This window comes from Cydia strobilella, chromosome 16 (genome assembly GCF_947568885.1).
Source record: "Cydia strobilella chromosome 16, ilCydStro3.1, whole genome shotgun sequence".
Classification (NCBI taxonomy): domain Eukaryota; kingdom Metazoa; phylum Arthropoda; class Insecta; order Lepidoptera; family Tortricidae; genus Cydia; species Cydia strobilella.
The window spans coordinates 9942870-9956680 of NC_086056.1; the positions used below are offsets into that span (position 1 = coordinate 9942870).

A 13811-nucleotide genomic window follows, 5' to 3' on the forward strand; every position below is an offset into this window, starting at 1 on the left:
ATAACTAGTGCAAACTTGTAGTACCTAGTAGTTGTACATAATCAAAACAATAGTATACCAACTAATACAATAGCATATAAATGTATAAACAAGAGAAAAGACTTATACTTACATTTTTCACTTACTTAGACTTAAATTACTAAGATTACAAGTACTTACTATCGGGTTGCTTGCAACATTTCACCCTTATTTTAATAAAGAATATACAGTTCTTTTAAACAAGCCTAATGAACTGCTAAACAAATCTGCGTCCATACACTTTTCATTGTACTGCCTACACGCGCGCCCAATATACGAATGCCGTGCGTGTTTTGTTCTGCTGTTAGGAATGCTAAATAATGCCTTAGTGCGACAACTACGTTCATTCCTACGGGGGACACGAAAGCAAATTTTATGTAATAAATCGGGGGCATCTACAACATTATTAATAATTTTGAATAAAAATGCTAAATCTGTACAGGACCGTCTAAGTGAAAGTGGCTGGATATTATGATGTGTAGCCGAGGAAGCGTAATTTACATAGTTACGACCCACTCGAAATTCCAGTGCTTTAACGATTTTTTTCTGGAGTCTTTCAATTCGGGTCTTATGGACATTAAAGAGAGGATTCCACACTACAGAAGCAAATTCCAATCTACTGCGAACGTAACTATTATAAAGAAGTTTATAAGTGAGAGATCTTCGAAAAGGTTTTGCTACACGAAGAACGAAACCCAGTAGTTTGTATGCTTTGTTTAAAATATGATCTATATGTATACTCACTAATTAACTACATTCTTACCTACGTAACTTACTAAGTGATTAGTAATAATTAGTTTTAACGTCAAACTTAAACTAGATACGTTACAACATCAGCGGCAACAGGAGGAGACATGACACTAGCCACGGCCGAAACATGATACTTCCCAGCCTAATATCAATATTTCAAGGCACGTTTGAGAAAAAAATGTCGTATTTAACTAATGTATGTTAATTTATTGTCAGCTCTCAAGCGAACTGGCGTCGCTGAGAGAGCAGCTGGCGGCGCGCGACGCCGAGCTGGCCGAGGCCAAGCAGATGAAGGCCGCGCCTGCGCAGAACGGACTGCCCAACGATCAGCACAAGGCAAGTGTACAAGTTACTTCCAGGGATCGGAACCGGTTTTTTGCAAAAACTTCGAAATAGCCATATTTTTCGAACTAATGAAGGACTCGAAATGTAGGACTCAGTTTTATTTTTAGGTAAGGACTTCGTATTATTGGATTGCCCCATTAGAAATTAAATAATTTTCAAATAACGAAAAAATACCGTTTTCGTTCCCATACAAAAAATACCGGTATCCGATCCCTGGTTACTTCGTCGTACATTACGCTTAAGGTATGTTCATATTTGGCGAATGCGCCAATCGCTCGCCATTTGTTAAGTGCACACAGGACGTGCTGCCTCGTGAAGGAATTGTCGCGCTAGGGCTCGGTGTGTATGTGTTTTGCTCGGCGCATGGTGGTCAATTTCAAACTTGGAGGCACAAGGGACGTTCCAAAAGACAGAGTTGCTTTCCAACCCCTGAATAGTTCACTAATGTCACGCGAGTGGCGGCATAATTTGATATCGCCCTTCAGCACTCTTTAAACTTTCCTCTCTTAGGGTTGTTGCACCAAACCATCTGTCACCTTTAAAGCGTTCGCTAAATTTTATTTCACGGGCAGTTTCATAGTTCTTTCCGTCCGTCAAATGTCCTATGTGACGTTTGGTCTCAGTATTCTTTCTTAAGAAATGAGGTCTCTTAAATTGTGTCATTGTGTGTTTTCCTGCAGTCTGCGGAGCTGGCGAAGGTGGAGAGCGTAGTGGAAGCGCTACGCAGCTCACTCAACGCGGAGCAGCGCGCCAACAAGGAGCAGAAGGAGGCCCTCACGCAGCTGCAGGAACAGCTGCGCGCGTACCAGGAGAAGAACAATGTGAGCCCTGACCTAACACTACTGTTATGTACGGTTCTCATCAAATATGGGATCTGACCACTGCACAAAGTTCAAATTCCTTTGACACTAGTAAACTAGCATGCGCCTTAAGTGGGCTCAATGGTTGAGACCATTTGATGTGAATCGTACACAAGTCAAACTACTAGTAGCGTAACCATACGATTCTAGTCTGATTAAGAGTAGAATATATTATAATGACCTGACGCCAAACTACAGACGCGCCATCATGTTTCATGTAATGTTTTAACTTCTTTAGGATCTAATTTCTATTCTAACTGATATTCAAGTAAGAAAGACCTAATATATATGATTAATCCAGCGTGTGTAATCTATTACATTATAATTTCTTATCAATAACAATGGCATGTAATATACAATTGAAAACTGCATGCCGTTTGACACGTTTTTCTACTTATAAGTATATATACTTTTCTTTTAACAAAAGCTAACATTTTGCTTTGTTATTTTGACCGGGCGTATAGGAGTTGCGAACTAAAAACTGGAAAGTAATGGAGGCTTTACAAAGCGCCGAAAAGGCTCTCCAGGTGAAGTCGGCCAGCGCGTTGTCGGCCCAAGACCCTCGCGTAAGTTTCACGCTTTTACTGCCTTATTCCCTGACCAATTTAGTCCGCTTTTCTACGCCCGCAACTGATGAACAGATGGTTTTTATACATTTGATATTCTAACTTAAACACGAGCAGCATAAAATGGATATTTATATAAAGTCGCTCAATCATGTGTCAGCTTCCTCGTTGAAAGCTTTAGTATTGCGATACAGTGAAGAAATAATGCTGCAGGTAACAAAGGTTTAAAGAATAATGTAAATAAGTACTACCCTTATTGGCCGGCTTCGCTTGTTATCTAACGCTTTAACTGTCTGCGTTGTGTTCATTTATCACTGTCGTTTGAACCGTATTAACCGGCGGATAGCTCGAGAGAAAACCAAACAAAAGGGATTAAGATATCGATTTCGGCTACGAGCTGGCAGACTCCAAACGCGCAAGGGAGCGTGCGTGAACTGTATTGGCGTGAAGTCAATTTCAAGTTTCAGTTTTCAATTAAGGTCACAAAACGTTGAACACGCACGGTCCCTATAGTGAGTATGTAATGGTTTTGTATACTTCGCGTGTAGGGCAGGGTCGTTAACCGAGGGTCACGAAACGCACGCTCCGAGCATGGCACGATATACTCCTGCATTTCGTGGTGTGCGTTCCGCGGTGGGTCGGCAGGTCGGCAGGTCGGTTAACTCGGTCAGTGTGTAGTATCGGGTGATTGAAGCCTGTATGGCCGCAGGAAGCGGCGCCGGCGGCCTACGCGGAGGCGGCCGGCGCGCTGCGCGACGCGCTGCCCTCCGCGGCGCCGCGGGGGCCCGTGGACAAGGCCTGGGTGCTGCAGTTCGCTGATAACCTAAAGACGGAGCTGCAGAAGGTAACATTTTTTAAGATGTACGATGATTTCAGTGTGCATAACATTTTTTTTTTCTCAAACTTGCAATCATGGAGACTATATAGAGGAGCAAAATCTCTATGTATGAAAAGTGTCCATCAAAAAACATTAAATAGGTGGCGCGCAACATCCCTATTCAAAAAACGTCAAATAGGGATGTTAACATTTTTTTGGAACTGTTTAACATTTTGTCTATCTTCCAAATTAAAACAGTTCTAAAAAAAAACAACATCCCCTATTCCTTTACATATGATCTTCACTCATCGCACCGGATACGTAGTATTTCCGGACCTAATTTAAAGTAAGTTATGTCAACATTTCATTGCAAGTTTGAGAAATGTACTATTGCTGAAAGTATGAATTGCGTCCATAAAAGCAGTTTAATAATTTAATAGTTGTAACAAAATTAGAATTGGTTTTGTCAGGCGGCGTCCTCCCCCGCGCCCGCCCCCGCCGCCGTCCCCGCGCCCGCCCTCGCCCCCGCCGCAGACGCGCGCGTGGCGGAGCTGCAGGCGCAGAATGACCAGCTGCAAGGACTCCTAGACAAATACAAGAAGATCATTGACGACACGGTGAGTATTTAATCTTTAAAGAATCTATGTTAATTACTATGCCGCGAGGCTAAAGCACTCCAAATACGCCAATCTGGAACCGGCGTACGACTTTGTTCCGGTCGCGGTGGAGACGGCTGGGCCGTGGTGTTTGGAAGCGAAGAAGTTGGTAAGGGACTTGGGGCGGCGTTTGCGTGATAGAGGTTGCGATCCCCGTTCAGGCTCCTACTTGGTCCAACAAATATCGCTTGCTATCCAGCGCGGCAATGCCGCAAGTATATTTGGCACGTTTGGACGGGGTGGGGGTCGGAATGGGGGTTTATGTTTAGTATAGATAATGTGTATTTTCTAGTTAGTTTTAGTGTTTTTCTTTAGTTTTATGTGTACGTGTTTGTTTTAGTTTTTATCATTTGATAATGCTTGAAATCTATATGTGGAATGTGTGACAAGTTATATGTTAATTACTTTGAACATAGAACTTCATCAACTCTTCTTCAGTCTTAACTATGAATCACTTCGGATCTGAAACATTAATATTAAACAAAACCATCACTATAAGTCTACATGTTCGAAGAAAAATATGCCATATAACCCCTCTCTGTGCCTACATGCTTGCCCTAACTGAATAATTTTGCAGTTTTTGTTTGGGACTCATTTAACTTTGGCATGTCATCTTCACGTCAGCCGAACGACGCCCACTACAGGACATCGGCCATTCCCAAGCATCTTTAAAACAACCGGTCGTCCGCTGCCCTCATCCAAAGGGTCCCTGCGATCCTAAACCGCAGATTCGCAATCGTCACTCAAGGACCTTTCCGCTTCAACAGCTAATTTTACAATGGGGACTTGAAAAGTAGTTTGTCTGCAGGAGGGAGTGCTGAGCCAGCTCCAAGCCAACGTGACGCGAGAGGAAGCGCGCTGGGCGCGTCAGCTCGCCGACAAGCAGCACGAGCTGGACTCGCTGCGGCAGCACACGCTCACGCAGGTACATACACACGAGACATATCCCGGTGAACGTGACGCTGGAGGAGGCAGCTCGCCGACAAGCAGCACGAGCTGGACTCGCTGCGGCAGCACACGCTCACGCAGGTACATACACACGAGACATATCCCGGTGAACGTGACGCTGGAGGAGGCAGCTCGCCGACAAGCAGCACGAGCTGGACTCGCTGCGGCAGCACACGCTCACGCAGGTACATACACACGAGACATATCCCGGTGAACGTGACGCTGGAGGAGGCAGCTCGCCGACAAGCAGCACGAGCTGGACTCGCTGCGGCAGCACACGCTCACGCAGGTACATACACACGAGACATATCCCGGTGAACGTGACGCTGGAGGAGGCAGCTCGCCGACAAGCAGCACGAGCTGGACTCGCTGCGGCAGCACACGCTCACGCAGGTACATACACACGAGACATATCCCGGTGAACGTGACGCTGGAGGAGGCAGCTCGCCGACAAGCAGCACGAGCTGGACTCGCTGCGGCAGCACACGCTCACGCAGGTACATACACACGAGACATATCCCGGTGAACGTGACGCTGGAGGAGGCAGCTCGCCGACAAGCAGCACGAGCTGGACTCGCTGCGGCAGCACACGCTCACGCAGGTACATACACACGAGACATATCCCGGTGAACGTGACGCTGGAGGAGGCAGCTCGCCGACAAGCAGCACGAGCTGGACTCGCTGCGGCAGCACACGCTCACGCAGGTACATACACACGAGACATATCCCGGTGAACGTGACGCTGGAGGAGGCAGCTCGCCGACAAGCAGCACGAGCTGGACTCGCTGCGGCAGCACACGCTCACGCAGGTACATACACACGAGACATATCCCGGTGAACGTGACGCTGGAGGAGGCAGCTCGCCGACAAGCAGCACGAGCTGGACTCGCTGCGGCAGCACACGCTCACGCAGGTACATACACACGAGACATATCCCGGTGAACGTGACGCTGGAGGAGGCAGCTCGCCGACAAGCAGCACGAGCTGGACTCGCTGCGGCAGCACACGCTCACGCAGGTACATACACACGAGACATATCCCGGTGAACGTGACGCTGGAGGAGGCAGCTCGCCGACAAGCAGCACGAGCTGGACTCGCTGCGGCAGCACACGCTCACGCAGGTACATACACACGAGACATATCCCGGTGAACGTGACGCTGGAGGAGGCAGCTCGCCGACAAGCAGCACGAGCTGGACTCGCTGCGGCAGCACACGCTCACGCAGGTACATACACACGAGACATATCCCGGTGAACGTGACGCTGGAGGAGGCAGCTCGCCGACAAGCAGCACGAGCTGGACTCGCTGCGGCAGCACACGCTCACGCAGGTACATACACACGAGACATATCCCGGTGAACGTGACGCTGGAGGAGGCAGCTCGCCGACAAGCAGCACGAGCTGGACTCGCTGCGGCAGCACACGCTCACGCAGGTACATACACACGAGACATATCCCGGTGAACGTGACGCTGGAGGAGGCAGCTCGCCGACAAGCAGCACGAGCTGGACTCGCTGCGGCAGCACACGCTCACGCAGGTACATACACACGAGACATATCCCGGTGAACGTGACGCTGGAGGAGGCAGCTCGCCGACAAGCAGCACGAGCTGGACTCGCTGCGGCAGCACACGCTCACGCAGGTACATACACACGAGACATATCCCGGTGAACGTGACGCTGGAGGAGGCAGCTCGCCGACAAGCAGCACGAGCTGGACTCGCTGCGGCAGCACACGCTCACGCAGGTACATACACACGAGACATATCCCGGTGAACGTGACGCTGGAGGAGGCAGCTCGCTGACAAGCAGCACGAGCTGGACTCGCTGCGGCAGCACACGCTCACGCAGGTACATACACACGAGACATATCCCGGTGAACGTGACGCTGGAGGAGGCAGCTCGCCGACAAGCAGCACGAGCTGGACTCGCTGCGGCAGCACACGCTCACGCAGTTACATACACACGAGACATATCCCGGTGAACGTGACGCTGGAGGAGGCAGCTCGCCGACAAGCAGCACGAGCTGGACTCGCTGCGGCAGCACACGCTCACGCAGGTACATACACACGAGACATATCCCGGTGAACGTGACGCTGGAGGAGGCAGCTCGCCGACAAGCAGCACGAGCTGGACTCGCTGCGGCAGCACACGCTCACGCAGGTACATACACACGAGACATATCCCGGTGAACGTGACGCTGGAGGAGGCAGCTCGCCGACAAGCAGCACGAGCTGGACTCGCTGCGGCAGCACACGCTCACGCAGGTACATACACACGAGACATATCCCGGTGAACGTGACGCTGGAGGAGGCAGCTCGCTGACAAGCAGCACGAGCTGGACTCGCTGCGGCAGCACACGCTCACGCAGGTACATACACACGAGACATATCCCGGTGAACGTGACGCTGGAGGAGGCAGCTCGCCGACAAGCAGCACGAGCTGGACTCGCTGCGGCAGCACACGCTCACGCAGGTACATACACACGAGACATATCCCGGTGAACGTGACGCTGGAGGAGGCAGCTCGCCGACAAGCAGCACGAGCTGGACTCGCTGCGGCAGCACACGCTCACGCAGGTACATACACACGAGACATATCCCGGTGAACGTGACGCTGGAGGAGGCAGCTCGCCGACAAGCAGCACGAGAAACAGGTTCATTCAAGTGTATCCATTTTGATCGTGCCGCTCGGAACACGGTCCGCTGCCTTATACCAGGGGGGAGAAACTGATCCTTTCGGGCATTCTCGCCTCCGTTCGCCTCAACATTGCTCCGAGCAATTATTAGGGTTGGCACAACTTGACGTCCCTTTACGTGTACGACCACAGATAAGACGAATCGAATTTTGACAACCCTAAATAGCCGAAAGGTATAGTTGGTCAAGCAAATCTTGTCAGTAAATAAGAACAAAAAAACTATACTCATCCTTTTCTTTTGGGTGCTAGTACTAGTGTAAGACAAAGATAGTATGATTCTCTCTGTCTATGTTTGAAATGAGACAGTCCCTTGACAGACTATATATAGTAGTACCATACCTGGTTCGTCCCTGAATCGCTGTCAAACTTCGGTTTTGAAGGAAGTTTATTTTCTGTACGGTAGTACTATTATCCTGTGCTTATACATACATAATTGCCACTCTGATCGTGATAGTTGTTAAATATTTAGTTTCACCTAATGCAAAGCCTAATGTAAATGTGAAGTCCTATAATCAGAGAACTTTATCTATGGGCATGGTTCACAACACAAATATTCGATCAACACAAACATTAATTTTTATATACATATTTTTTAACATTAATTTAAATATTATTACTTGTCATAATTGGTAATTGATGCAAGAACTGTTGATACGAATATGCGTAAATCATTAAGAGGCCGTAGTCGATTTTGGAGCAAAAATGTAAAATTGATAGATTTAGTCGTTGAAACTATACACGTTTTGTTACGTAATATCTAAATAACAAGTATTGGTTTCTATTAGCACGTCTTCTCATCTTGCCTTTTAATAATGAGATGCGAGCGTGCGTCACCGGTAATATATGAAGAGAAGGGGCAGTTTTTAAAAATTCATCAAAAATTATGGTGGTAAATTATACAAATTGATGGATAAGAATAGTTTCAGCAAACGTTGTAGATTATTGAAGTATCAAAATTACGTTGAAGTTAAGTCGATTTTCAGAGAAATTGTCACTTGTTTTGAAGTAATTTCTGGAGAAAATTGAATTCGTTTAACTTTCATTTCCTCGAACTAAGTCATATAACAAAAATGTAATCTGAAAAAGGTCAAGAACAGAATATGTGTAATACAAATTTACCATTTTTAGCAGTCCAAACTTTACAAATAAGAGCGACAAAATCAGTGCTTTACGCGCGTTTACCTAAACGTCCATCAGAAAAAAAATCATTACTAATTTAGTGAGTCTGTTTTAAAAAAAAATGATCTGACAAAAGGCAAGATAAGAAGACGTGCTAATAGAAACCAGTACTTGTTATTTCAATTAGGTAACAAAAGGTGTACAATTTCACCGACTAAATCTATCAATTTTACATTTTTGCGACTAAAATCGACACCGGCCTCTTAAAGTATTGCACGGAATACGCGCATAGAACGTACTAGTTTATTTTTGTCGTAAACAGATGTAGCTTTAGTGTAGTAGTGTTTGCTACTGAATTCTATCTTAGAATCAAAACAATGTGCAGACAAATCTGTTTATTATGCTTTTCCACGTAGGAACCATTGGCGTTCGCATATTCCTGCATTGAGAAAACATTACCAAGCATCATCGAGGAGGTACCAACCTTGGTGTACGCTCTGTGAACGTCTGTGCCGCCACGCACTAAATAATTGTTATTTGTATTGTTTGTTTACCTGCTTATTCGAATCATCCTTTATCTATAACGACGATCTTTCTTAAGCATTTTGCTCTATTTTCTCTAAAAAAAACTTTTGTGTGGCTACACTATTGTGTTCCTATTCTTGGTATCATTGTTTTATACAATGTAAATATACTTTTATACTTTTCATTCGGGTATTCGTTGTTATTCGTGTCGGTGGTGGTCTTTTAGCGACCAAAAGTATTTATAACTAAACAAGGATGTGCCTTAAAGAACGCTCGTAATATTTTTGGTCACAAAGCAAGGTGATTGGTATGTTAATTGTAAATTGTGTTCGTGTAAACAGATGCAGAAGAAGATAGACAGCCTACAGACTGAGCTGCAGCAGAAGCAAGCTGCCAACCACAATCACAGCTTCGCGGACTCGGAGCGGCTCACGGAGGTATGCATCGCTTACAGCTTCACATCTGATATTACTTTATTGTTCGACTGCCAACTATACGCTGTAATTATTTTCAATTGTCAGTGTGTTGCAAATAATATTAGAGCGCCCTATGTGATGTCAATTCGTAGTTTATTTTCGCTATTATTTTTCTAGCAGTCTGTGATTGTTTTTTTCTTTGCAGGAGAGATTACTGACTGCTGGTTTGTCAGAAAAGTACAAAACGGACGTGTGCAATGGTCCCTTGCAGGTTAGTGACCATTCTTCTGTCTCTCTATGTTTATTTCTCAAAAATGCAATGAAATATTTATATTATGTTCCTTAAAAAAGGCTGCGAAGTGTCACGTTTCGCCTTTAATGAAATTTCATACAAAATTGCAGGCCTAGGTCGGCAAAGTGCTTTTTCTTAATTTCCATTTCACAGATATTTGTGACACAGCATCATGCCATTCAGCCATTGAAAAAAAAAACTAGGCAGTATTTGCTTTATGGTTCGTAATGACATTCTGCCACTACGCCTATAAAAAAAACAATAAACGATGTTTGCAGTTTTATTTATATAAAATCGACATGAACATAATAAATAAGACATTATTAACAAAATTCAATATTTTTAAATTACAAATTTAAACATTTAAAATATTTCATCTAAATGTAAATATGCTTACTCAAACACGTGTAGGTATTTCTTTAAATTGTTATGGAGGCAATGTTGAAAATGTTTCATTCTGTAATTCTATTTTATTGGATTTATTGTGCGTTGTTAATTTTGTTATTTAATGTGTTCCGACGATTTTTATTTGAAAAACTAAGAAAAATGCCTACAGTTCAGAAACAGTTTTTATGGCATATTTTAAAGAACTAAGTGACTATAAAATCGTCAACACTGGAAATTATACTCATGCTCCAAGGCAACGATGTATGTGAAACATAATATCAACATGAAAGACTATTTAAACTTAGTTATGTGGCGAATACGACAGTCAGACGGATACAGGGCGAAAAAATCAAAGATACATAAAATATACGGGTAATAAAATACACGACACGTGTAAAATATACGTGTGATAAAGATATACGTGTGTTATATTTTGTGTGTAGTTTACTTTTCGTTTTTCTATAATACATTATGTTTTTGTTGTTTTATAGACTGCATTTTATATACAATAATGAAACTCCAGGTCTTAATTTAAGATATATTTGTAAACGTGTTTGTTTCTTAAATAAAAATAAAATAAATAAAACACTGATTTCGTGGAGTTTTTTTATTTATTTATTTCATTGCATGTTTGAGAAAAGCACTATACATACCTCGGCGTGAAAAGGGGTTTGCTGGACTCATAACTATTCGGCCGTCTATTCTGCCCCTAACCCCTTACTTCACGGCCTCTAAAGTAACGTACTATTTTTCTGATTTCCCGGTATTCGAGTATGTTGAGAATTTATTACATTACATACCTATGTCGATTATAGGTCCGTTAGATTCGTCCTGAATAGTTTAATGTTCTGACATTGTTTTTCTCTGGAAAAGTATGGAAAGATTGTCTCAACAATTAAATTCGTTCATTCCGCAGGTGGGCTTAGAAGAAAAATAACATTTAAAAAATACATATTTATATGGAGAAGTGTTGCGGTATCATTCCGGGCGGCGCCGTGCGCGGTAACGGCGCGCGGCCCCCGTCTTACAAGTTGCGTCCGCCACCGCCTGCTGGCGGCCACCGCCCGCTGGCGGCCACCGCCCGCTGGCGGCCACCGCCCGCTGGCGGCCACGGCTGCCGGCTCACACTCCGCGCCCGACCCGACCTCATACCTTACCTTACTAGTTGTACTACCAACCTACACGTACACGTACACACCCAGAGACTCATTCGCTCATACTTCGAACAATGTCAAATTATTATATGAACGAATCTGTCTTTCGGTTTATCGGTTGCTACGAATCGTTAGTGTACGGATCGAGCGGAGGACCGTTTCGCCGAGTGTACACGCTTCCCAGAAAACGCAGGACATGCTCAATTTAGATCAAAGGATTGTTTCTATTTAATCATTCGTAATCGTCCTGAACGGCACAATTGCTTAGGTTTTATTTAATATATACAACTCTATGGTCTGTGAAGTGTAAAACGATATACTGGCGTTGGAAAGCGGCGATGAGAATCTGTAGGCCATTGTGTAACATGAAATTGTATAACGAAAACTTGAGTCCAGGGGCCCGTTTCTCAAAAGTTTGTAGCATGTAATACAAATACGCTTGTAACTTGTAATACAAGCGGATGTCACTTTTTGACAGCGTTTGTTAGAAAGAGACTTCCACTTGTATTACAAGTTACAAGCTTTTGAGAAACGGGCCCCTGATTGTGTTAGTGGGTCGCGTGCCCGGACTGCCCGGGTTTACAGATCAATATTAAAGTTATTACGAGGAGTTTGTTTTCAGTAATTCTATGAACTCTGCTGTCCCAGCTGTTTTATTAAATTTAAACACTTATTTACTTATCTAGTTAATGCGATCGTTAAAATTAGTTAACATGATCTTGCAATTTAAAATTCAATGTATGATACATATATTTAGCTAGATATTTTACATTTTTATTTTAATCAATTCTTGAGACAATTATCTATTGATACGAAAGATGATACGTGTATTTTTATGATTATGTAAGAAAAATTAATAATAGACCAGTGTAACATCAATAAATTAATTTTTGTTATTTTTGATGATTTGCAGCTACCGAATTTAACTTGAGTGGTATTCTTATGATTTTTAAGGAATGTTATCTACTCTTTAGAAATATATTATTTATAAATAACTTTTGTATCTAGAGCATAATCATTTTGTCAGTGCCTTAGTGTAAGGTTTGAATTAGACAAGCTGACCGTAAATTTTTTGTTAATATTTGGCGGAAGAAAGGCAAGGATTTGAACTGCGTCGTCCCGCGCCCCCGTCGCTGAAGCCATGGTACAATTCAAATTGATAAGTCGAAGTTGTAGCGTAGATTAAACCTGGATAATTTTAGTTTAGTGGAACTTAGAAATGTGATAAAATCTTTGGAATACTCCTGTCTTCTCCGAAACAGTTCAATCTTTTCTTCCGTCCACCGCCTGTAAGTGCTTAGTAGCATTTTTGATAAGCATATTGTATATGTCTGGGGCCGTTCTGAGATGCGACTCCGTGAGCCTCCTCTACTACATTAAGTTGCTGAATATTTCGAATACAGGTCATATTCTTTGCACTGTCCTAAAAATAACTGTAATAGAAACATATATCTCGATCGAATTTAAACTGTTGTGAGTCATACTATTAACATTAAACTCCAACTAAGGCTCTCCGAAAAAAAAACGCGAGTTAAACCTTAAAATTAGTTTAATTTATCTCGATAATGAAAACATAACTATAAATCAGTTGCACCTCCATAAGTCCATGTTTATATTTCAAACATGAGATCATTAAAATAAGTTGGTGTGCAATATTTTGGAATAAACTTGTTTATCTTATACTGGTTCTACAGTGCAAAGAAATTAATCTTGAAATTCGTTACCGACGCTTGTTTTTAGACAATTTTAAATTGTAAAGTATGATCATGTTTTATTATGAGTTTGTTACAGTCCAATATTTTAATTGTAATCAGCGTGTCAAATGTCCTGAATATTGAATTAGCATTATATTATAATGTATTATGGAATATTTGTAAAATAGATAAGCCACTTTGTATAATAATTAATATATTAGTTAAAGACATTACGAAATAAAAAAAATCTTAATAATTTGTTTCTTATTTTATACGTTATTATGATTAAGTATATACCGTCAGCAGTAGAAGTTGATAGGGAAAAGGTGTTCAAAACGATCTGGGGACATTGTTATTGTTGTGAGAAACACTGGCGCTGAGTACCAGCGCGAAGCGCGGGTCGGTCACACTTGGTACGGCTCAGCATTGCTCCGAGCAATGGGGTTGGCCGGTCGAAGTGTTTAGCAGATGGCGCCAGCATAGCTTGCCCACATGTTCCATTTGTGTCATTCAAACGCTTTTTTAACGCGCGTTAAAAAAGCGGTTGCGGTAGCGCTTTTAGCGTTAG

General features: G+C 43.5%; 1 protein-coding gene across 1 annotated transcript in view; it reads left to right on the forward strand.

Moving 5' to 3' along the window:
• The window catches only part of LOC134748331 (ribosome-binding protein 1), a 32867-nt gene extending 19367 nt beyond the window's left edge, over positions 1-13500 (forward strand). Inside the window, exons 13-21 of the mRNA XM_063683098.1 lie at positions 985-1104; positions 1794-1934; positions 2438-2539; positions 3249-3383; positions 3827-3973; positions 4821-4937; positions 9642-9737; positions 9922-9987; positions 11312-13500. Of these exons, the coding sequence (XP_063539168.1) occupies positions 985-1104; positions 1794-1934; positions 2438-2539; positions 3249-3383; positions 3827-3973; positions 4821-4937; positions 9642-9737; positions 9922-9987; positions 11312-11332 (945 nt within the window). The 3' untranslated portion in view covers positions 11333-13500. The remainder of the gene's footprint in view (positions 1-984; positions 1105-1793; positions 1935-2437; positions 2540-3248; positions 3384-3826; positions 3974-4820; positions 4938-9641; positions 9738-9921; positions 9988-11311) is intronic.
• The last annotated feature ends 311 nt before the right edge of the window (positions 13501-13811 follow it).